Genomic DNA, 23,863 nt, shown 5'->3' with positions numbered 1-23,863 from the left:
GCCGCGGAGGACGGGGGGAGGCCCGGCCCGGCCGCGCTTCCGGGCCCCGCCGCAGCCAGCCCCGGGCCCCGCGGGCGGGGAGCGGCCTCCCCCCCCCGGCGCCTCGGCGGCTTGGTGAAGTGCAAGTGCGTGGGGAGGGCTTCAGCCGGGGCGCACATCACCCCTCGGGCACCGCTGCCGGCAAAGGCGGGCTGCTGCTGCTGAACGGTTCCTCGGACGCCATCCTTTCCCCGCTGAAGTGCCTCTGCTTATGGGTTTAAATGTTTATTCACAGAATCAGCGCACGTAGGGCAGGCTTCCTCCTTTGGACTTAATATATATATATATGTTTTCAGCCTAAGGAAGGAGAGAATAAATAGGAACTTTTCAAATGACATGCTTTCCCCATGCTGTAAATATAGCACAGGGAAACGTTCTGGGCTGGCAGAAGCATAAGCAGTTTGAGGTTTGTAATTCTGTATAGAATTAAGAACATTAGAAACTTTTTACAATTTAGATACGTCCCTCACTGCAGTGCTTGGCAAATGAGGACTTGTAGGATTTAAAGCCTGGATGTCCGATGCTGCAGCACCCAGTTGTCCTGACTACCGCGCTGTAACTCAAACCCCTGCCTGGTATCTCCACTCCCTGCGGAATGCATTGTGAAAGACGAACGGTTTGGAGAAGGTCCTGGCCAGTAAATAGAAATGGGATCGATCTTTGTTTTAAGGATTGTTTACAAACTCTTCTTGTACAAAATCCATGAGTCTGCCCGCCGGTTCCCTTTTCCACAGGCAGTCGGAAGGCAGTTCCGTACGTTGGTGCAAGCAGAGCTGAAGTAGCTAATCCAAAGCAACATCCCCACCGTTGTCTTCTGGACGACAAAAGCAGCACAAGATGAGAAGCCCAGGGGAGTGAGGGCATGTCACCACGGTAAGGGGGTGACGACCAAGGGCTGGTGTGAGAAACCAGGCCAAGCCTGCAGAGCCGGGCACGGGGAAGGTGAGTTGCTGTGGCCATCTGGATGCTGGCTGCCACAGGCTGCTCTCTGCTGTGGCAAGCTGAGCCTTGGTCCTGTTCGGGTGACGGTTTACAAGGTTGTTACTGTGATTGTCCTTAATCAGTGAAGTTTGCCTACACTGCCTAAACAATAGCTGGGCTTCAGAATGGGCTTCCCATCCTGGCTGCCTGTCATGTCCATTTGCTGGCTCCATGTACCACAAGACAGGTATGAACCACCGAGCAGAAAAAGAGACTTTTAGTAAGGCCTTGGACAGAACAGCTCCTGAATGCTGCCGTTACCCACAAGGAAGAGCTCTGGCATTTGCCTGGCTACTCTGCCTGCAAATACACCACACGGCTTGCTGCGGAGACCCATGCTGCTGGGAAGTACGCAAAAGTCTTAATTTGTCAGTTTGGTTCAATCACATTACAGATTTACCTTTAATTCTGAAATAATTGTTTATTAGTGTCTGCCCAGGGGAGGGCTGCAAGTGCTGAATACTAGCCAGCATCTGTCTGAAGTGTTATCAATTTGGGGGTTAGAGCCTGCCTTTGAACCACAGACATCTGAAAAATGAGTACCAGGAACGAAAATATTTTATTTATGATAGGAGAAGCTGCTGTGGTCAAAGGACTTCAAAGTTTGGTTATTAACTTACTAGATGTAGGTCTTAGGCATAGGGAAATGATCTACTGAGCCGGGACTCCACCACAGTGTTGCGTCTCAATGCAAGAAATGTCATGCATGCTTTTTCTTGGTGATGAAACATTAACAATTACTTCCATGCTGGGGAAGAAAAATAGCTGTGTAGGTATTTGTGGACGCATGGCTCATGAGTCAGCTTTTACGTGGTTTTGGCTTTTATCTTCCTGGAGAGCCCCATTGCTGCCGCTCCTCTGCCAGGGCGGCGTGGGTGGCTCTTCGTAAGGGCCCTGCAGAAGTTTTGTCCGAATGCCAAGCGAGCCTGTTGTTTTGGTGTTCTGCTCACAGCCTCGAGCAGCAAAAAATAAAAATAATTTAAAAAAAAAAAAGAAAGAGGTAATATTGTGTGCATCTTGGGGAGAGCTGGCAAAATTGTTTGAAATTGCTTTTCCAGTCCAGCCTCACGTAGGAGTTTGTGTTGTGAAGCGTGTGGTGCAGAAAGGCTCATCTCCCCAGCACTGTGCCGACGCTTCTGCCTTCTCAGCAGAGAAACGTCCCCGTTATAGAACACCCGCTTACGCGCCCCACGAGCAACCGGGCCGCTTCGGACGGCTCTGTCCCGCCGAGAGCCGAAGGGCTCGGCGGGAACGGCTAACCGAGCTCCGCAAGCTGAGCCAGGACCCAGCCCCTCCACGGCGCTGCGGGCCTCGGAGAACCTGGTGCATTTTAGAGCCCCGTCCGCTACAGCCCGGACCTGGAAGACGAGGGTGGTTCCCGCCGCGGCGGCTGCCGGCCACCCCCGGCCCGCCGAGGGCCCGCCCGCCACCGCGGGGAGCTGCGCGCTGCCCGGCGCCAACGGTCGCCCGCCGGCCGTTACAGCGGCTCGCGCCGGACTACGCGTCCCAGCAGGCCCCGCGCCGCTGTGGCGAGGCCACGGTGCCGGGGCGGGCAGGAGCCGCCGGCGGGCGGGCGGAGGGTCCCGGCGCCTGCGTGGCCCTGCCCGGGCAGGGCGGCTCCGCTCGGCTCGGCTGCCTCCTGGTCCCCGCTGCCCGCCGCCCCACGCCGATGCCATGCTAAGACCAGAGGTCTCCGCATCTTACCAGGAGGTACGGGGGGAACCGGGGCAGGGCAGGTGGGCGGCGGGCCCCAGCTCGCCGGGAGGGGCTGGGGCAGCCCCCCGAGCGGTGATGCCCGACCTGGGGCTTGCTGAGCGGTTACACTCAACGCCGTCGCCGTGAGCTGCGCTCGGCTCCGCTCTCCGGCTCCGCGGCTCGGTAGGGCTGGCCGCGTCGCTGCCGCGGGGGGGGAGCCCTGGCGAAGCGGGTCGCCCGCCGCACGGAGCGCAGCCCCCGCGCCTTGACTTGCCCCCCTTGGGCCGGCCGCGTCCGCTCAAGCGCGGCCGAGCCGTGAGGCCGTGTGCCTTCGCCTGCCCGGTGCTGCCCCAGCCCTCCTTGCTGCTGCCGGGGGTGCCGGGTTGCATCTGCGCTCGCCGGAGCGAAGCGAGTGGTTTGGGTGCGCCTAATTTCGTGGTTTGTCTTTCGACGGGGTTAAAATAACGGGCAGCCGCGTCTTTAAGCGTGCGAGCCGGCTGCAGCTGGCCGGTGAGCTCGGTAACGGGGGCTTTCGCGATAAGGAGATAGTCTGTCGGGCTTGGGAAGCGACTTCGGTGCCAGAGCTCTCGCATCCGAGACTGAAGGCCGCGTTATCGCCCTGCCAAGAGCCTGAGGCAGCGCCTCCTTTGCATCTCAATGTACCGGCTCCAGCAGCCGGGACGCCGTGCTCGTTCCCGCCCCTCGTACTGGAGATACGGGCGGTTTGTGCCAAGTTCAGCAGCGGTAGAGACTTGCAGCAGGGCACTTCTGTTTGCATCTTGCAGGCAAAAGGAATGCTGATGTTTGCCTTCATCTGCATGTGATGGGTTGTTTGGGGCTCTGTTTTAATACATTCTAATTTAATTTAGTACTGTGTGTTTAGTTTCAGCTTCTGGTTTTCATGCCAGGCTAAAAGGTATTGCAAGGTGATGAATCAGTCGGTGGACCAGGAAAAGGCCTGTATGCACAAGTTCTCCTTTTATTTAAGAGGGTTTTATCCAGTAGGAAGGTTTTATCTCGTGATTATCAGGGTGAAATTAACTTGTGTAAGAGCTTGTACGTAGGGGAGGTACTTGAGAGAGTTAATGAAGTCATGTTGATACCTGAAGTATGGGTGACTATACATGTTACATTTCCACCTGGTGTATCAGCCACCACTGACACTGCTCCGTGTGTTTGGGATTGTCCCAGCTCTGTGGCGTTCGTCTACATGGTGTGTAAGTGCAGCAGCTGTGTTTCCATCCCTTCTCCGGTGCCTGGGGCAGTCTGTGATGTTCCTGCTCCTAGCAGGGATGCTCAAATGTCTGGAATTGCCTTTTCTGAGCTTCTGTTTGTCCAGTGCTTTTCTGTGTGTAGGGCAGAAGAGGAACTGCCAGGTCACAGACAGGCTCCTGCAGTTGTTTCTCACTTAGCTGTACCTGCTGAGTCCAGAGGAGCACTGAACAAAGGTCTGTTTCATGCCCTTCCTGCTCTTGGTATCCTACCCTATCTGCATCGTGTTGCAAGCTTCACCGCCCCGCATGTTTGTGCTCCTGCGTTAGCACCACGCTTCACCTCTTTATCAAAAGTAAGGTGTAGAAGAGCTGGCCCGTGAGGGTAAGCATCCTTGGTGTATGTCAGGTTCACTGTTGTCAATTGCCTTGGTTTAGGGATTCTGTCATGTGTGAAGAAACTAGAATGGGGTGTCACACAGTAACGCTTCCCAGTGGTTAGGAGACTGTAACTCAGTACATCTGTGGGTGGTTGGGTTTGTAGGTCTGGGCTGCCGTGCTTTGTGGAGTCAGTGTGCTGCGTGCTGTACGCTCAGAGCACAGTGTCTGAGCCATGAGCAGCGCTAGGCCCTTGGTGGCCTCAGTGGGTTTATGCAACTTCACCTCTTGTCAAGTCAGGTGTTCAGGATTTGCAGTGAAGTGAGTTGTTTTTAGGGGGTCTTACACATCAGCTCGATGTGGTTGCTGCATCCTGAGGCAATGTTAGCGCTCCTGCTTTTGACTAGCTGTCCTGCATGGTTTTATGTGTGACAAGCTTATGAAACTACATCTGCTTTATGAGCAGTTAAGAAAATACAGTTGCATATTGTTTGGTTTTTTTGTTTCTACGGAGTGCTGAAAGGTTATATTTTCTGAGTTTTTCTTCTCCTATGTGTTGAAGAGTTGCTGTAGGCTCTCTTGAGAGGATAAGAAACATTGCATATTGTGTTGCATATTGTGTTCTTGTTTAAACTCCTGTTGAGATCTCCTTGCTATCAGGAATAGAATTCTCTTACTCTCTACATAACTTCGGTTGATGAGATGCCTCTACGTGGGGAACCACGGCTGAACCGGCGAGGTGTGGGAGTCAGCTGAGGGACTGCAGTGACTTTGTAACTTATGTTAAACTTTTTGGATCAGCTCTGGTATAAGGAATTTGCATGAGTATAATCTGAACTGGCTTCAATTTTAACTTTAATTTGAACTTTTGCTGATTTAGCTTAACCAGTACAAGAGGTTCAGTGAATATTCTTGTTGTATTAGAATAGCTTGTTTTGGGTCAGCTGAACAAGTGGAACTGGTGTGTTTCTACAAAAAGGAGCAGAGTGTTAATTTTCCCGTACTTTATGAAGGTAACTGAAAAAGGTTATCTTCAGTTGGACCCTGGTAAGTCTCCTGCAAATGAGCTGAGTTTAGCCTGTTAGTTACCTATTTGCTCCATGCATCACACCATGGGAAATCATGCTTTATTTATGTGCAAAGCATTTAATAACAACTGGCTAACTGCTTTCAGATTGCTTTGCATGGTGGAAATGAATACAGAATAGGTGGTGATGGAGACTTTACGTCAGACTTCGAAGATGTAAAATGAGTGGACTCTTTCCTAATAAGTGCAGATGATGATCTGTTAGTGGTATAATGATGATTTCAATACTGAATTAAAGTTGGGTGAAATAAAAACACTTCCTTATGAATACATGCACGTTCCTATTGAGTAAGTTGGGGGTGTAAGGTTTAATACCATTCAGTATGTCTGCTGCATTAACTGTGCCCCCATTTTCCTTGAAATAGCAAAAAAGCTAATCTCCTTTACCTAATTAGGTAGGTGATGCTGAGTGTTTAGCTTGCACGGTTACTATGCAGCACATGATGTGCTGCAAGCTTATGCCCGGGTTTGCCTTGCTGTAATTTGTATGTCAGTCCCTGCCATGAAAGACTTTTGGAAAACATACAAGAGATACTTTTTTATATATATATATACACACACATATGTAAAGTCTAATGCCTCATGATCTCATGTGATGCCTATCTGATGTGACAAGCTTCTGGCTTTGATGGAAGTATCTTGGCAGTTTGGGCCCAGAGCTCTGAATAGCAAAACAAGAAAACATCTGGTCTCTGTTGCTGTTTTAGTAACACTGGAAGACTAATTAGTTGCATAACCACTAATATGTAATAATATGTACAGTAAGCTCAAATAAGTACCAGAAATGTGGGGATGTTGGACTGTTGTCTTGTAATGACCCACCTACCTATGTGGCTGAGACTGCATTGAGTTACTTGCGTTAATACCTGGCAAAATGCAGGTCATTCTTTTTGCACCTCTTTATTAAGAAGTACTAATGGTCTGTTTGCTGGTATGTGCTGTGGTTTGTTTATGCCAAAAAATACGTTCTTGAGTGACAGAATGAAGATCCTGCTTATTTCAGAGGGCCTTGTCCTAATTGGGGGTTTAAAGTGAGCTGAAGCTGCCAGGGAAACAATTACTTTGATCTTGAAAGAAAAGGTGATGTTATTGTTGAAGCAGCAGGGTAGAACTAGGTTAAATTTAATGTGCCATCTTTCTCTTTGGGCAGCCTGCAAGTCACTTAATTTTTAGCTGTAGGACTACATAAATGTGGCTCATGTCTTGTGAACAAGTGGGACAGATGTTGGGTGCTCTTGGACTGGGAGCATGTTTTTGTGTGTTTGGTTAGTTGGAGCCTCTTTTATTTGTACCATAGAAATTCCAGGAATTGCAAGTTGAGAGCATGTTCGGAAATTGAACCACTGTTTTAACTACACAGCTGAGTGAAGATGTGGAGCGAATATCAGAAAACCCAACAGATGAGAGAGAAGGAGAGATGGAAGTTCATGAAGATGCCAGCTCTGTTATTTTACCAGGTGAGAACTGTTGACCCAGAAATTAGCAATTTTAAGTGCCTGATAAGCTGCTTCTGTGTGGGGGTTTGGTTGGTTTGGTTTTTTTAATTGCACTTCTGAAAGCAAACAAAACACTAAATTAATAAGAATAAGTACTGATAGAAAGCCAAGTAGTTTTTCCAGGGATTGAGATGAGAACATTTCTGTGTCATGAGCTGGGCTCAATCAAAGAAGATTCAGCACATCCGGTTCTGTATCTTACCTGAGCTGCAGTGTCTGTGATGGCAGTGGATTGCAAGCAAAGTCTGTGCCAGATTTATATGAGCAAGATGCGATATGGAACAGATGTGCTTTAAAGCAGACTTTAGTTAAACTGTTTGGACTCGCTTTTGGAGGGTGTGGGGCAGTGTTAAACGGGCTGATTGCAGCTCAGGTGTAGGCATTCAGGTAAGCCAACCTGAAACGAGTATCACCTAGATGCTGTGCAGCTGTCCAAGACACGCTTGTTTCAATAATGCAATTTTATGTGTATTAATGTCCTAATTCCCTTGGCTGCCATCTTCTGGCACGTAACGTGGGAACACGTGTGTGATCATGCACCTTTGTAAGGGGTTCTGTGTTCAGTAGGATTTACCAAAAGGCTAGGGTTTGCTGTGACAAGGAGCAAACACCAAACCGTGCTGTTATAGTTGAAGGGCAGAGTGTGGCATGGCCTGAGAGGGCCTGACCGATTATATTATACCTCACAGAGCAGTCAGCATAAAATATGCCTTCTTACCTCCTTTTGTACATTGCGTTTTAATGCTCCTTTTGTGTGTTCAGCTATGTATCACTCATGGTCAAAACATGATGTGTAACTCAAGAGTGCACAAACTTTTTCCTTACAAGTGTTGCCAAAATAAATGGAGAATGCAAGGAGTGTGGGGAAAGCAGTGTCCGTGTGAGACTAGTGTGAAGATCTTCAGAGAATAAGCTTTGAAGGCAAGGAGACTGTGAGAGAATTGGGTTGGTCTTTTTCTAGCTGTAATTGGAAGAATCATTTTGTGAAACTTTATGTAGTATGCACAAGAAGTTACGAACTAGAGTCCAAAAATGAGAGAGTAACAAATATCTAGTGACTTCTGCCATGGTGGAGGTGCAGTGCAGATAGCTGTGTAAGAGCATTAGAATATTAAATCTCTCTGCTGGGGCATATGCTGAGTGTATAAGAATCACTTCAGACTGGGAGGCGGGGAAAGGAGTTGTTTTTTCCAGGAGGAAAGATTGACCGTCAACAGACTTTTTTTCTTATGAACTTTGAACTTTGTTTCTGAGTTGTCCTTCTTGAAAATAAACCTCCTTTCCTGCCTGCCGTGTCCTTAAGCAGAGTGCCAAATTCAACAAGCGAAAGAGAGGCACAATCTTTGGATGATTACGCCTCACGCTTGGGAATGAACCATCTGTCTAACTGATCATCAAAGACAGCAGTAGTTCTGTTTTATTAAATCAAGCTGAGTTTGAGGCTTACTTTCCTCTCAGGTGATGGATCTTTAAATGCACACAACGTAAATTCAGCCCATGTATCTGTATTTTAAAGTCCTAATCCGTGTTCTGTTTAGTTCCAGACAGTGAACTGGGTACCACTGCCCCTTCTTTGCGTTTCAGCAAGACCTGCCTAAAGAATGTTTTTTCAGTAATTCTCCTGTTTATTTATCTGCTGCTCATGGCTGTAGCTGTGTTCCTTGTCTACCAAACCATCAGTGACTTCAGGGAGAAGCTCAAGCACCCAGTGATGTCTGTCTCTTACAAGGAAGTGTCCTTGTACGATGCACCTGGTAAGAGTGGTAACAAAAAAAATGGGTGAAGTTGTTGTTCACGTTTACCTTCGATTGTTTTAAATTTTTGATGTTGATTCTCCGGGGCCCAGAGTGCACATAATGCTTTGACCCAGGTCTTTCACTTCCTCTTTGTGAATCTATGTTATGTTGACTTTGCGTGGAAATGTTAATATTGTACAGAAGATTTGGGGGAGATTTTGGGAGCTTTCATGCCAATAACATGAATGACAGTAGCTGTGGATCATTAGGCAACATTTGGTAGATAAGTGTTTTCAGACTCTTGAATGAGTCCTCTTTTAGGGAAAGATGATAATTCCTTATGGAAATATTCCCAAAACTGTACCGTTGAAACAGGGTAGCACATAGGATGTGTATCAGGACCTTAGTGCTGCACTGGACAGAGAGATGCTGTTGACAGTATAGAAGATGAATTTCTCAAACCAACCCAAAAATAACCACAATGCCATTTTCTGCTTCTGTTCCGCGTTGTTTACAACTTAGTATTACATCAGTAGGCAATGAAAATGTGATGTGACTGCAGGGAACAATGTGGGCATAAAAATGCAGTGTGGCATCAGAAAACTGTGTTGCAGTTTGCAGGAGGGATTACGCCACAGAAGCATTTTTGAATAGTGAGTTCTATCACTGTTATTTTTTTAAATTATCCAGTAACCATTCATAAATAGAGCTGCGGTAGCAAATGCAGTTCAAACAGTCATAGGTCAGTTTCCAATTTAAAAATAACCCTTTTGTTTAAAGTGTTACCATATTTTACAAATAACCACTTGAGTAATTGTGGCTGAAAGGTGTTTCAAGTTGTTGCCATATTCCTGTAGTTGTTTCTCTGTATGGTCAGTTAGGCTCAGCTCTGTAAGTAGGTCCTTGCATTTGGACCATGTGGCTCTGACTGTTGGAGCAGGCTTTTTCTTTTTTGTAATTTTTTTTTTTTTCTCCCCACATGAGCTTTTCATACAGCAACAGGAAGAAAATTTCATTTAAAGAAGCACAGCAACATACATATAAATCCAAAAGTATTGTCAGGGATCCCTATCAGATCAGGGAACCTAAATTAATGCAGCCCTTCACTTCATTGCTCTATTAAAGTGATGAGGTGGCAAGTTGCAAGCATGGAGCACTGAAGAAAGGGATAAAGCATTTTTAGACTGATATATGCTGACTGCTTTGATGTCTTGCGTTTTATCAGACAGGTCATCTCAGTTGTGCGAGTTAATCATGTCTAATAACTCAAATCATACTCTTTTTTGGTAGTTGGTCTAGATTATCTTCAAGCAAGCTTGTTTCCAATAATAGATGTGGCATGTGTGACGTAACAGGATTTTGGGTTTTGGGCCTTGTATTTTGCTAGCCTTCTACAGCCCCGGTGACTGAGGTTCTTTTAATGCATGCTGTTGGTCTGAAACGGTAGGTTTGTGGTATATACAAATTTCCATACAGGTGAAGTAGTAGCCTGCTTACCCCATGATATAAGTAATAAGGGATGGTAACAGTTAGTACTTGTTTGATGGCTTTGAGAATCCTGGAATCATAGAATGCATTGGGCTGGAAGGGACCCCCAGTAATGACATCGTATTCAGTGAACCGAAGAGGCTACATGTACTGAAGAGCGTCTTTTCACTTTTACGAGATCAGGCAGTGATCTTTGATCGGTCACGTATAGTACATACATTATTTCCAATTATAATTTGACATGTTAAATGATAGTATCTGAAAATGTATGGACATGCTGAAGTGCTACACGTCCCATTTGACTTCAGTAGTCTCCTGACTTACTTGACACATACATTTCATTTGAGAGGGACTGATGTATTAGCTGCTGGCTTGTGGGAAGACTAGGGAAACTTTGTAGCTTCTGTGAACCTTGCATTGCTGTAACAGAATATGAACCCTGATTTTTGTGGTACATCGCGGGGATCCTGTCCTGATGCAGCTGGCACGTTTGTCCTGTTCTAGGAAAATGCTGAAGCACATGGTTTGATTTGATTGCTTTGCTGGATCTTGAGGATAGCTCAGTATCCTGCGAGATTAATTCACAGAATTAAATCTATGTACTTGGGAAAGACATCAGCTCTCTCCAATGTTTTTTCTCTCAAAACAGGTATTGCCTTTTACCCAGGCAAGGCTCGGCTGCTTAGCTGCAAGCATCATTACTATGATCACATTCTGCCTCTGGTAAATCCAGGTCAGCCAGGAGACATTGAATGCACCACCCAGAGAATCAACTACACAGATCCTTTTACTAATCAAACTATGGTAATAATAATATAATAGAACAAAGCTTATTCAGTGGGGGTTTTCTGCCTGTAATGGTACTTGAAAGTAAAAATATTTACTAAGGGCTGCAAAAAGTCCTTGCTTCTAGTTACTTTCAAGCCATCTGTCCTTTTGTTCTCAGAAATGTGACAGATCCCAGTCAATGTGCATATATGTGTTACGGAAGATCAGCTGTCCTGTGGGTGTGTGCAGCATGAAAATCTGAATGGGACAAAATAAGTAATTTTTCACAATGAAACTCTTGTATCATTCCTCTCCTAGATGAACTGGCAAGCATACTCCCTGGTATAGCAAATCTAGCTTTGACTGAAAGCAGTAGCAGTTATTCCATTAAAGCGCAATAGCTTATGTCTTTTGGTGTGTTTGCTGGGAGTGACATACCATGTTTGTCACACTTGCAAAAATCTTAACTGGGCACCAAGTGTTTCATTGCACTGAAATGCTGTGAGCCAATAAGATGGTACATTGAGCGATAGTCTTGTTTTAAATTGCCCTTAAAAAGGCAGGAATCTAGCTTCTGTGTAAATAAATGTTCAAAAAAATGAAGTATTAAGTATGGTCATTTGTATCCAAAGGGATTGCTCAGATTGTTTTTAAGGAAACTAAACGTGAACAAACAAACTACATAGGTACCTGTTTGGTCAGCTTTTTTCTCTTAGTGTTTTGCCTTTTGTCTTGTCACCATTTCTTTCTGGAAAGCAGCTCCTTGGTATATTTGAAAGTAACATTCTAGGTGCAATTCTAACTTAATTTCTGCCAGTAATATGCTCTTTTTGCGTTGTTTAACAAACTAAGAACCTGCATTTTATGCTGCGTGGTAGGGTCATTTAGAAGCTTGCTGATCCAATAGGCTGGTCCTGCAGTGGAATGGAGAGGCACTGAGGCAGAGACCTCTGAACCGTGCAGAGCCCTGTTTAAATTGGCTGAGTCCTTTTGCAGGCAGCAGCTTGCTGTTCGATCTGACGCCTGCACTACACAGTTATTCTGCCCTGCTAGCGTGTTTTGCTAGGGTTTTTTTTTTCCCTTTCAGCAGCTTACTTGAGGTGCTGGGGACTGTGAAACTGTTCCTCTTTCTGAAGGAGAAGCCTGATGTTCTGCACATCAGATTCCACGTTAATAACTTGTTTCATGTCAAGAGCTGAAAGTTCCTAGACTTTAATGCTCAAAGCAGTTTTGACTGTCCTTTTGCAGAATGCGTGTTGTAGGGCCTTGACTGGTAATTCCACGTGAGCCCAAAGTACTATGATAGAACTAGAGCAGATTTCTTAGAAAAACACTAAATGCTGATGTAAAAGCTTCATTTTTAAACTACCAGCGGGGATTCAATTGGCATTAGATATTTTAATAGATGTGTACTTAGTAGCACCAAGAAAATCTTGGTGTATATTAGATTTCTACAGAGTATTAGTGACAGATGGCAAATTTATGAGGATTCCTTTGCTACTCTCACCACCTCTCTGTTTGCTTACAGAAGTATGCTTTGGTTGTTCAAGGCCCTCGTGATGTGAAGAAAAAGGAACTGGTGTTTTTGCAGTTTCATTTAAATGGAACAGACCAAGATTTTAGTGCCATTGACTACCTTCTCTTTTCTTCTTTCCAAGAGTTCATCAACAGGTATGTAAAGGGATGAGCCTGCAACTGCATTGAACTTGCTACAACGATATGAGTGAAAGCAGGGCTTAAATGTTTGGGTTATGGTGGTGGTCTTTCATGTCTAAGGTTACTAGTGTTACTTTTTAGAAAAGGAATCGAGGACTTTTTCAGTGACAAAAAGTGCCCTTTAGCTATGCTTCAGCCATCTGTTCCTGCCCTTTCTAAAAGTGTGAAGTTTGTGCTTGCTTACCGCTGTCTGCTGCTGTGGGTGATCAGGAAGTGTGCTGTCCTGGGCAGTGTGCTCAGGAAGTGCACCAAGAACACTAATGTTTCTATACCTATTTTTTATCTTCCCAAGTTAAAACATGTCTGTCCTACTTAAGTCGGCAGTACTCCTGCAAGCAGGCCGCCAGTCTGCGTGCTGCTGTCCCAGACGCTGTGCCGCGGGTTGGATGTCCAAAACAGCAATAAGCAGTATTGGGAAGGTCCTAGCTTCAAGGCTGTGTTTGTGCCAGTGTAGGTGAATCAGTAGGAATCATCTGTAAGCTGCCTGGGAGAAACCTGGATCACAACCTCCTGCCTCCAGATTTGTCAGGTCAAAGCAGTTAGATGGAAGAATTGATCCCCGAAGAGATGGGGAAGTGTCGCTTTGTCCTAGAGAAGCTGCCTTGTCTCAGTGTTGGAAGGCACCGGAACTGAAGCTGGGAGTGAGGGCTGAGCCTGAGTTATGTTTGGAGCAAAGCGAAAAGGTAGGAAACGGTGACGTCTGTTTGGGGATGAGTCCTTTGGGCCCTTTTGCAGCAGGTGGTAGGAATGAGAGTTAAAACTGGTTTTGGACTAACCCAGATAATGATAAAATTTGCCTTTACACTTATTAGTAAATGATCTGCATGTCTAGGTGAAATACAGTAAGAGAACCACTTGTGTGCAAGAGGCCAGTAGTGACTCTTTGACCAGTACTCCAAAGCTCGATACGAATCGTATGGGTTGTCTCGCTCAGTATTGTGTATTGCTGTCCTGGCATCCCAGGGCATGAACTGGACAAGCTCAGGGCAGGCTGAAGGTTTACGTTCTCTCCTGACAATGAAGTGCATGCAGAACCGCATGCGTATGTGGAATGTACTCGTTCTGCCCAGCTTCCAGCAGAAGAGAAAATAGAAATGATTTCTGGTTCATCAGCGGGTGCTAAATTTAGTTGATGGGAAGTCTGGACTGAGGTATCTGTAGAAACTGTTGAGTGTCCTTCCGTCTGGACTCCGAGGAGTTCCATTACTGCTCACTGTTAACTACTTTTCCTGACAAAGTGTCTCACTCACTGGTTATGAGAGCATATTACTAGCTCTATGTCCAGCAATTCATGTAAAGTGTTATCAAAGGTGCTGAGATACATGCTAGAACTAACGAGATATCGTAATTACCTTTACAGTTTTTTGCTATGGTTGGGCCGGGCAGGCAGACTGCTGTAAATTACATGTTTTGTTGTGTGGGGTATTCCCTACATCATCTTAAATCACAACCCAAAACCCCTTTAAACTGGTGAGAAGAGTCCTGCTGTATCTACACCATAGTTTCTGTGTAGACACTATTATGCACAGCTCACTTTTGCTTTAAATAGCAATAATCTTATCAGTGAAGGCTGCTGCAAGGATCAGCCATAACAAAAATGGCATCTAGACACTTTTATCTTTAAGGGTTTTTTTGAGGTATAGCAAGTGGTGGGGACTCAAGTAAGGTCCAGTTGTTTCTGTCAAGGGTTTTATTCTCTGCAGCTCTTCTGTTAAAATTGGATCGACAGGCTACGTGAAGCTGGCACTGCTCGCGAGTTTTGTTCTGGCCTTGACAGAACACTGCTGAACTGTGTGCTATTGTGGGCCTGTGAGTTGGAGGGATACTGGGGATACTGCCACTGGCTTTTTCCTTCTTTCTCTCTTTTTTTTTTTGTTTTGTTTTGTTTTGTTTTTAAGGCAGTGGCAGCTGCTGTCTGTACCATTTTAATTGGAGGGAAGGAAATAATGAAACCCTTGCAAATTACCAAAAAAGTGTAGCTAAAAATACAAGTTCCTTTCCTGAACTGTCATTAGTATAATAATACATGGGCTTAAGAAGCAAATCCTCTGAACATATTACTGACAAACCTATTGTTAGTGTAACATGCAAAATAACTTACGGTTCTGTGAAATGATGAATACCAGTCTGAACAGATCAGAGACTATTTAAGGGTCTAAACAGAGCTCCACGTTCACATCTCTGGTCTGGATTGTGCAGAGAAAGAAGTTATAACATAGAAGGGTTGAGACTTTTGGTACCACACCACCTGAGCCTTTATTAGATCCCATGGCTGTCTGAGAGTTTCCCAGTCTAGGGAGAAGCAACAGCAATAAACACAAATTAGGTTTGACCCATCTGTGGTTTTGGCTCTTGCTGTTGTGTTGGAGTCTGCTGGCGGGATGCCCTGAGCTGCCTCTGGCTCTTGTGGTCCATAGAGGCTGGTGTTAGGAGGATCCACTGCAGCGCTACAGCCGTCTGGAATTAGGTTAGCAGCTCCCACGCTGGGGACAAATACGATCTGTCATGGTCTGACATGGATCAGTCTGTGCTGGGGCAATGGGGTCCCTGTCAGTCATTTGAACTGTCAATGGTTACCAGAGAGCGAGGAGACTCCCCCTGAGAGGATACCAGGGCTCTGTAATTTACTTGACTGAGACAGTGGCCTCTTGCATTTTCCTTTCTCTGCTGTGATGTAGGAATTTTTGCATGGGCTTGAGGTACCAGTAATATCCTGGGAGAGCCTAGTGCAAAATACGGCAGGAATCTTACCATACATCTAAAGGCGAGTGTAACAGATAGAAGAACTTACCAAACAAAATAAAATAAACAAAGAAGTGCAGCCTTTGCAGGTTATCTGTCTTTGGGGTGAAGAGGGAATTACAAGGAACTACCTGGAGAATTGTTCTTCAGCTTAAAACCCCTTGCCTGTCTTGTGTTCACTTATTTGCGTGTGGTTTTTAGGCTGTTATTCACCCTCTGCTATCATTTGCACAGAGCTTATCCCTTGCCCCCTCCCCCCTTTTTTTCCCCTGACTCTGTGGCAGTGGTCAGGATTACAGGCACATACAAGGAGATGCCTCTTCAGATCGCTTCTCCGCAGCTTCTCCTAAGATATTATTAATCTTTCTTTTTCAAGCCTACAATTACTGTTGAAGTCAAAGTACGCTACTGCTGTCTGCTTACCACGTAAGTTGTGGCTGTAATGTTCAGCTCTGTGTCATAACTTCCTCCCTCAATTTTCCATGTTGGTTTGGAAAGCTTTTCTAGGATGCTGTATTTAGTGAGGCATTAGGCATATGACTGGCTGGCAAGAGCACTCATTCTGTACGTTCCTCTGAGCGGCAAAGCACCGTGCTCTTCCATCCTGACCCATCAGCCGCTGCTGTACCTGCATACTGAAGGGGGAAGAAATCATTGTCAGATGAGGTCTCCCTGTGTCGTTGGTTTGTAGAGTGAGGAGCAGTCAGGTGATGGGCTTTGTTCTTGTGCATTGCCCATGTCTTCTGCGGGGGGGGGGCAGGGTTAGAGAGGTGTGCTGCCATCCTGTTGGGATCGCTAAACAAGCACCTAATGTTACAAATAGATCAAGATATTCCGAACTCGCTAAAAGTCTTGGAATATCGTCTGTCTTGATGGGTAGCAAAGCATGTTAGTTTTTCTTTCCAGAAGCACGTCTGCTTTCTGTTTGCATGCACAATGGAGTTCTGTGTTTGAGCCCATCACCTGAAGCCCTGACTTGAGAGCAGCGGCTTTGCTAGGTTTTACCTTCCTGTGAACGTGTGCGTATTCATCTACTAAGCCTGAGCAGGCAGCGTAGTGCAGAGCAGCCATGACTATGATATTCTTTTTATCAGTGCGTGCTTTTGCTGCCTGGTAGACAAGGGATCTTGGTTTGTAGGAAGAAAAGGAGCCTTGATTCTGAAAACTAAGGAAAAAGAAAGATCCAGTCAGTGCTGGTACAAGACAAATCTTCCTGATTGGTCTATTCTCTGGGACAAGAGCTTGCTTCTTCAGCTCTGCTTTTCTTCTTTACTTCTTCGGATCTTTCTCCTGAAAGACTAAAATACCTTCATCTCCTTACAGACCTAGTCGTGCATACCCTCTGCCATACAAGCAAAGCATGCTCCTTCCCTTCACCTAGGAAGATGGATTTAATCAAAGTCAAAACCCTTTCCCTTGTCTCAGGGACCAGCATACCCTGACATTATCTCTGCAACCTGAAATCTATCTTTAGTAAAAATCAGCAGTCTGTGCTTTAATGATTCATGACTCATCGCAGTGGCTTACCCCTTCATTTCAAATGAAACCTTGTTGAAAAAGCAGCTGCAGGGCCAGGCTTATTTCATAGCGATGACATCAACGTGGCTAAAATCACAGTACTGAGGAGCTCCAAGTAAATAGCATGGTTCATGCGCTGTGTCTTGTGCAGTTGGTAGAGAAAGGATAGAGACCAGGTATGCCTTAGGGCTACCTCTTTACCACTTGCAGCGTGAGGGGTATTGGAAGCCTCAAAATGGCTTACGGGCACGGTATTAAAAAAAAGGACAAAATAATACTGCTGTTCTGGGGCTACGAATATCTGTGATTGGATATTGGGGAAGACAGCAGCGTTACTGCAGGTGGGAGCCTTACACCCAAGGTATAGTGTTTATGAAGAATAGGAGTACCCTGAATGTACGTGTCAAAGCATTGTAAGTATGTCTGCGTTGCAACCAGTTTATTTGCATCCCAGACATGGGGTGAAGCCGCCTGCCCTGCCACTAGGCTGTTCCTTCCAGCTCTTGCTTCCTAGCATTGGGGCAAGGTGTTTCCTGGGGTCCTGGCTCGGCTCCTTTCTGTCCCAGAGATGACAGGCGAGCAGAACGAAGCTCCCCTGTGAGGCAGAACAATCCTTAGGGGCAGGCAGAACTCTGGGGTGGCGGGGCAACCAGTGAGTCTTCTGTTGTTAAGAACTCACAAGTGCAGGTGCTACCATTAATCAAAACATCGCCACTCACCATGGTTTAGGTATGCTGAATTTTAGCAGTTGAAACACAAACAGAATTGTGAACATACTTTGAAGTGCCTGCAGGTCTGACATTCTCCTGCCTACAGCGCTCAGCTGCCGCTCTGGGGTTGGTCAGTAAAGTAACCGTCTTTTTCCTTTAGTCCAGAAAAAGCAGAATTCATGAAGGACTGTGAAAGTTCGTACTCTAGCTGGAAGTTTTCTGGTGGCTTTCGAACTTGGGTCAAGATGTCCTTGGTGAAAACAAAAGAAGAAGATGGTAGTGAGACTGTTGAATTCAAACAAGAGGTAAAAAAAAAAATAATACTAGAGAAGAGTGTTTTGGGACTTCTTAGTTTATTAAGAACTAGTTACTGCCATGGTTTTAATGATAACTTGCCAACAGAACCAGGTTGTGGGGCAAATAGCAGTATGAGCTGGAAGAAGGGTGGGTGGGTGGATGGGTTGGTTAAGTGAAACATCAGAACCGTGTTGTTTGTTGCGTTGCACCCATTATGCCACTTGCCACTGAGCAGGTTTGGCTGTACGATGACTTGCATTCCTTCTTAACGTGGGGAGGGTCTGTAAAAGCGTAGATGTCTTGATGTGCTCGGTTGGTGGTATGGCCTAGTGACACCTCTCCTCCCAAGGGGGAGGCCAGAAAATTCAGGCCTTGAATGTATTGTAAGTGGCACCTGTAGTCTGAGCTAAGAGCTCGAAGAGACTCATACAGAAATACTAACCCAGCTACCTTTAGTTCAGGGTGGGGAACAGTTGCCAAAGGAATTGTCTAAATAATAGCTAGTATTGGAAAGAGGTATTGCTTAGGTTACCACACAGGCTGATGGTAGGATGAAGAGGTCAACATAGGCCTTGTATCCTTTGTAGCATTCTCATGTCTGCTTTTTATTTAGGTTTGGGATTTTTAGCTGTGGCGTATCCTTAGAGACATGGAGTAATTTAACTTCTTGCATCATTTAAAACTACGCAGGTAGAAGATGCAAGCTTGGCTAGAGATGAATGAGTTTGACTTTCTTTCCTGTTCTGTTCACACTAATGGACAGGAAAATAATTGTGTTTTGAGTTTTTGTTATCTTGTTCCCAGTGTTGGTTGGAGAGGAGGCATCTCATCAGGGGTGAGAAATGAGAATCTGAAGAGCAGTCCTTTCCCAAGAGTGTATCTTCTAGAGACTATGCTTTCTCTTAGGCCATGGTGCCCTTGGAAAGGGTACTTTGTGGAGATCAAAATGAAGCAGAATCTTCAATTCTCCTATCTTTAGTTCTCACAGTTAGGGCATTATGTGGCAAAGCCTTAAGGGACGAGCAGAGCCGTGACTGTGAGGTGGGTACCCTCCTGCTCCACTGGAGGAGGGCAGGAGGCAAATCCCAGTCATGCAAGTCCCAAACTAATGCCTTAGTTTGGAGGAGAGGAAAGAATGCATTGGTCAGCTGCTGCCATGTAAGCACTAACAGCAGTTGTCTGTCTGTCCGTCATCACCTACAGCTCTGTAGCACTTGCCATTTGGTACTTACCAAGTGTAGGATTTTTGAAAGTCCTCCTTTGTGTGCCCAAGTCTAATGTGTCTCAAAGTGGAAACAAAAGGCTGACTCAAACTCAGAAAAAGCTGAGCTTTTTGTGATCATAAACATCCATTTAGTCCATCAGTTACAGACTCTTTGATCACTGGGGTAGGTGAACACTGTGTTGGTTTTGGGTTTTGTTTTTTTTAAATAAAACCTAGGATATAGGAATCAGTACAAATGTCAATTTTGGGTTTCAGATCCCTATTAATAATACAGTAAAAGTAGAAATAGCTGTGACATAAATTGCAGTTGCTTTGACAGTACATCTGCTCAAATTGCGTAAGGAAGTCCATTAGCCTTTCAAATCTAAAACCAGGAGATGGCATACCAGCAAGATGGATACAAATACTAGGTCAAACCGTGCAGTCAGTCTGCTAACTAGCCCAGTCTAGTCATTGCTGTGTCTTGTCTTCCCCTCCCATTGCCTTCATTTAGCTTTGTGTGCTGTTTGGTGCCTGGTGCACAGTTCTGTTGAGTGAGTGTAGTTGGGGTGATGGTACGCTGCAGTAAGGAGCTGCAGGAGTACAGGGTAAGCCTGCAGCAAAGGTGTTTGACTCGAAGATGAGGTGGTGAAGCTCCTGTGTGCTCTGAAGGGACATACATAGCTCCAGCCAAAAATCTGGTCAGAGCAGGGTGTGTGGAGAAGACTGATAGAAATCCTGCAGTATTCGTAAAAAAACCTAAACCATGGCAGATGGGAGGGTTTTGTAGTAGGTCATCCCTCACAAGGAAAAAGGCTTGTAAGAAGGTGAAAAGAGGAGGCACTTCAGGGACTCCCAATTCAGCCTTCCTCTACCTGCAACAATAGGCTCCCAAAACAGGGAAAGTGCCATTTCTTCCATCTGTCTCATGTTCCTGTCACAACCCTGAAATGACATTACGGTACTGCTGCATTCATTCCTTCCAGTACAGTGTTCAACTACCACAGGAAGAGCAGCAGTACTCCCTTGTGCCCCCACCAAGATGTAAATACTCCTTTGGGGGATGCAGAAGGGAGAAGCCCTTCCATTGCTTGTGCAGCTGTAACTCCAGTGGGCTTTCCTGGGAGGTAGCTGTCTGGCTCTTGAGCAGTTTGTATCGTCTCCTAGCAGCAGGGGGGTTAGCACAAACTGCCATGTTACTGCCTGCGTACAAACCCCCTGTAGTTCCCCCCCGGGCTGGGGCCTGTGTTACAGGACAAATTAAATGTTTTTCTGAGGCCTGATGTCTTAATATTTTCCTGACTGTGGTTCTTAAGGCTGTGGTTGCACGTGGCTGTGACATCGATCTGGTATCCTAATCTGTTCCCTGGTGGGATGGTGCTAAAGTTCTCTGCTGGTCACTGCAAGTTTCAAATGGTAACCTAGTTAGTGGGAAGTAGGGTTTTGATTGTCAACATTGAGCTTGCTTTCCCTTCCATTTTCATTCTGCACTTGCTGGCATCTTCTAGTTTATTCTACAACTGATTTTTCAAAAAGTCTTCCTACCACCTTCATGTAGCTCTGGTAAACAGAAGTAATTTCGCATTCATTCATGAGAACTTTCCAAATGCTGAATTGCTTTAAGTAAATGAATTTTGTAAACAAAATTTCTCCCCTTGAAAGGGAAAAACTATGTAATAAAAATAAAGGCCCTGGCTACCAGTGTGAAAATGGTATTGCAGTCTTTTACTAAGTGAGAAATAGGAAAAAATACAAACATGAGACAGAGGAAACTGCCGTTTCCAAATTTGTGGAAGTAGAGGAAGGCTGAACTGCAAGTCCCTAAACAGTCTGCTCTTTTCACCGTCTTAAAAGCCTTTTCTGTTGCACAGAAGACTCATTACACCACTGCAGAAAGTAACCTGCATGTTTGGTTTTTTTTTTCCCCCTCTCCCCAGACTAGTGTGGTTAACTATATTGACCAGAGAAGTAAACCAAGAAGTGACCAGCTGTTTTTTGTGGTATTCGAATGGAAAGACCCTTTTATACAGACCGTTCAAGATGTGAGTAACACTCTAGTCTGTTTTTGAATCGTCATCTCGCTGTGCATGCACCTGCCTCTTACCTCACTCCAAGCGGAAATTCAGAGGAAGATGATGTTTGCTTCTGAAGTTTCAGTCTAGGCTCTTCCTTAGATCCAGTAAGACACAGTCTGCTGCGGTCAAGCCCATCTGATGCCTTCGCTTGGCCTGGTGCCCCTCAGCATACTGTTTGCAGCTAGAGGTACGCATTGCTAAGAAAAAGCACATCCCCTGTGTTCTAGCAAAGGGTAGCTTCAGGTCAAGTCCAAACTTTTTGCTTAAATAAGTGGGCTTGGATAAACTGATTGAATGACTTTTTTATTAATTGACAAGCAAGAAACCTAGGCTTAAATCTGAATAAAAATAGCCTATTTTTTTATCCATTATTAGAACAGAATTTGGCACTGCATTCAAAGGCACAAAAAACATTTTAAAATTTATCTCCATCTGCTGTAGCCAGAGGTGTGTGATGTGCCAGACAAGACCACAATCAGTCCCTGGAGTGCTTGAAAGGTGTGTGGGTGTGCACTGCAGGTACACGAGCTTCAAGCATGAGCTAGGTCTTGTTTTGCTGGCGTTCTAGGGGAGGAGGTCAGATAGATCTGCCCTCCCCAGAAGCATGCAGGGATAAGCTGTTTGAAGTTTGGCATTTAAAATGGCCCCTACCTGACAACCAAAGTCCACCACCAGCAAAATCCACACAGTTCTTGTTTTCTTGCCCAAAACCAGAGTGTGAATGCAGACCGTGGCGGGCAGGATGGGGCAGCTGGTCCTTTGCGCTTCTGCTGTCACATCTGTGCTGGGGCCAGGACCCTCGTCAGCGCCGGCACCTCCTTGGCCTTGAGAGCCCAGTCCTGTTCCCAGCACCTCTCGCTCCTCTCTGCCAGATGGGGTTCACACCTCTGCTGCCTTCAAGCTGAAAGCTGCCCTTGATCCAGTGGACTGGGGGTGCTTGTTTCCTCTTGCTGAAGAGGCCGTAGTTCACAAGCCCTGGCAGCCAGCGCTGCTGCTTTCGGGAAGATTCGTGACCTCCTGGCTCGGGTGATGACCAAGTGACACTGGGCTCGTGCTGACCGTCAGAGTTACAGGCTCCATGGCAAGTCCCAAAGCTGTCCGCTACTTTATTGCTGCCTAGGCCTAGCTCTGCTTGCTTCATCTGAGATCCTAGAAGTCATCCTTGTGCCTAGAGGTGCGAGGAGAATTGCAAACTATAAACAAACGTAACTAGTCTTGAACCAAATTAGTTAAAAATAGAAATATAAAATACTTGCTGTAGGTCTGCAGACACAGTTGCCGCTGGCAAAAGCTGGTTTAGCATTACAATGCTGTCTTGTTAAAGCTTTCCAGTAGTTGCTTCTTTTAGCTTTGTCTTCTGGAAGACTGTCTTTAATGTGACTGGTTTTTTTTTGTAAATCTTTAAATAATATAGTAAATTTAATCTACAGTCTTAACATTAGCAATTTAACTGTATCTCTAAAGCTTTAAAGAATTCAGTATCCTGAAACAGTCTAAAAGGAATTTAGCAGCCAGTACAGTCTGTTTCCTTCCTCACAGAAGCAATCAGGAAGCCATGGTGTGAGGCAGATGTGTGGAGAAGGCACCACAGGCCACCTTTGCAGCATAAAGGAACATGCTGCAAAACACTTCAGTTTGAAAATGGAACTGTTTGTCACCAGATAGGTATAATATATGCTGAGTCAGATAAGGTGAATAATATTTTTCATCTCTTTCAGATTATCACAGCAAATCCCTGGAATACGATTGCTCTCCTTTGTGGCATCTTTTTGGCTCTGTTTAAGGCAGCAGACTTTGCTAAGCTAAGTGTTAAGTGGATGATCAAAATCCGAAAGAGACATCTGAAGAGGAGGAGTCAAGTAATGAACCACATAAGCTGAGACTAAGACTGCCTCTTAACTATTCATAGCAGAAGGGATAGAAAATAACAGAATAAACTTCCATCAGCAGTACAGCAATTAACGATGCAAACCAGGTATGTTTTCTTCAGGAAAAACGATGGCTGGAGGAACAGCCTAGTGAACTGACTTCAGAAAGAAGCTAACCCTAGTGCAGGTCTAACCACCTCATGCTTTTCTATTCCAAGATTAACAAGCTTACCTCAATGTATGGGGGGACCAAGGGAGAAGGAGGGAATTCAGTAATGCTCAGAAAGTCAACACTGTAGCGGTTAAGTTCTGAAAACATGGACAGTGTTTGATGCTTCTCGGCACAGGAGACCACGTAACTTCTCCATGAGCTGCGGCCTGCGTGTGCTGCCGTAACACGTCACTTCCGTGACTGTGGTTAGAGGAAGGTAAAGCACTCTGCAAAACTGTCTGGCCTCCTCTCTCCGAAGTATGTGTTAAAACAAAATACACTGGAATTCTACTACATGTCATTTTTGATTTAAAATATATTGACTTTAATATTAAAAAATACTTTAAATGAGATACTGTGTACATTCTTTGAAGCTACCTGCTCTCAGATTCAGCTGGAGCTTTACAGGAGGTGGTCCAGGAAGGAGTATTACTGCAAGAGGATAAGGTAAAAACCAAAAATCTATTCCTGATCGGTACAACTCAAACTGAACTCAAGCAACTCCATACCTGAGCTGATGACAGAGTTAAAAGTCTGTCTCAGGCTGTTGCTCTTCCCTCTTTCCCCCAGTCTTTGCTAAAGAAGTGAAAAATAGCCTTTCATCAGCTTGGCATTTGTGTGATTCTCTGTTCTATAGAGACAG

At 45.4% G+C, this 23,863-nt stretch overlaps 1 protein-coding gene across 3 annotated transcripts; it reads left to right on the top strand.

Moving 5' to 3' along the window:
• The first annotated feature begins 2,675 nt into the window (after window positions 1–2,675).
• On the top strand, window positions 2,676–23,563 carry PACC1 (proton activated chloride channel 1). Of its 3 annotated transcripts, none has more exons than XM_086461876.1 (8): window positions 2,676–2,730; window positions 6,752–6,848; window positions 8,432–8,641; window positions 10,761–10,915; window positions 12,408–12,550; window positions 17,726–17,870; window positions 21,004–21,108; window positions 22,860–23,563. In XM_086461876.1, the coding sequence occupies exons 1-8, from the start codon at window positions 2,695–2,697 to the stop codon at window positions 23,019–23,021; spliced, it is 1,053 nt and encodes a 350-aa protein (XP_086318002.1). In that variant the 5' UTR covers window positions 2,676–2,694; the 3' UTR covers window positions 23,022–23,563. The 3 variants fall into 3 exon arrangements, with proteins under 3 accessions (XP_086318002.1, XP_086318000.1, XP_086318001.1); XM_086461874.1 differs by lacking the exon at window positions 2,676–2,730 and adding an exon at window positions 5,879–5,922 and having other exon boundaries at window positions 6,748–6,848; XM_086461875.1 differs by lacking the exons at window positions 2,676–2,730; window positions 22,860–23,563 and adding an exon at window positions 21,831–22,056 and having other exon boundaries at window positions 6,708–6,848; window positions 8,426–8,641.
• Window positions 23,564–23,863: the final 300 nt, after the last annotated feature.

Source organism: Leptosomus discolor, chromosome 2 (genome assembly GCF_034619465.1).
Source record: "Leptosomus discolor isolate bLepDis1 chromosome 2, bLepDis1.hap2, whole genome shotgun sequence".
In the NCBI taxonomy this organism is placed as follows: domain Eukaryota; kingdom Metazoa; phylum Chordata; class Aves; order Leptosomiformes; family Leptosomidae; genus Leptosomus; species Leptosomus discolor.
The sequence above is the reverse complement of the archived record's forward strand: the minus strand, read 5'-3'. Positions and strand labels throughout refer to the sequence as shown.

Bases quoted from the DNA above. Each gene is read 5' to 3' on its own strand.
- PACC1 (XM_086461874.1), top strand. From the start codon at position 5,879: ATGTCAGTCCCTGCCATGAAAGACTTTTGGAAAACATACAAGAG. The intron at 5,923-6,747 runs ATACTTTTTTAT...TGTTTTAACTAC, and splicing joins TTTTGGAAAACATACAAGAG to ACAGCTGAGTGAAGATGTGG. The intron at 12,551-17,725 runs GTATGTAAAGGG...TTTTTCCTTTAG, and splicing joins TTCCAAGAGTTCATCAACAG to TCCAGAAAAAGCAGAATTCA.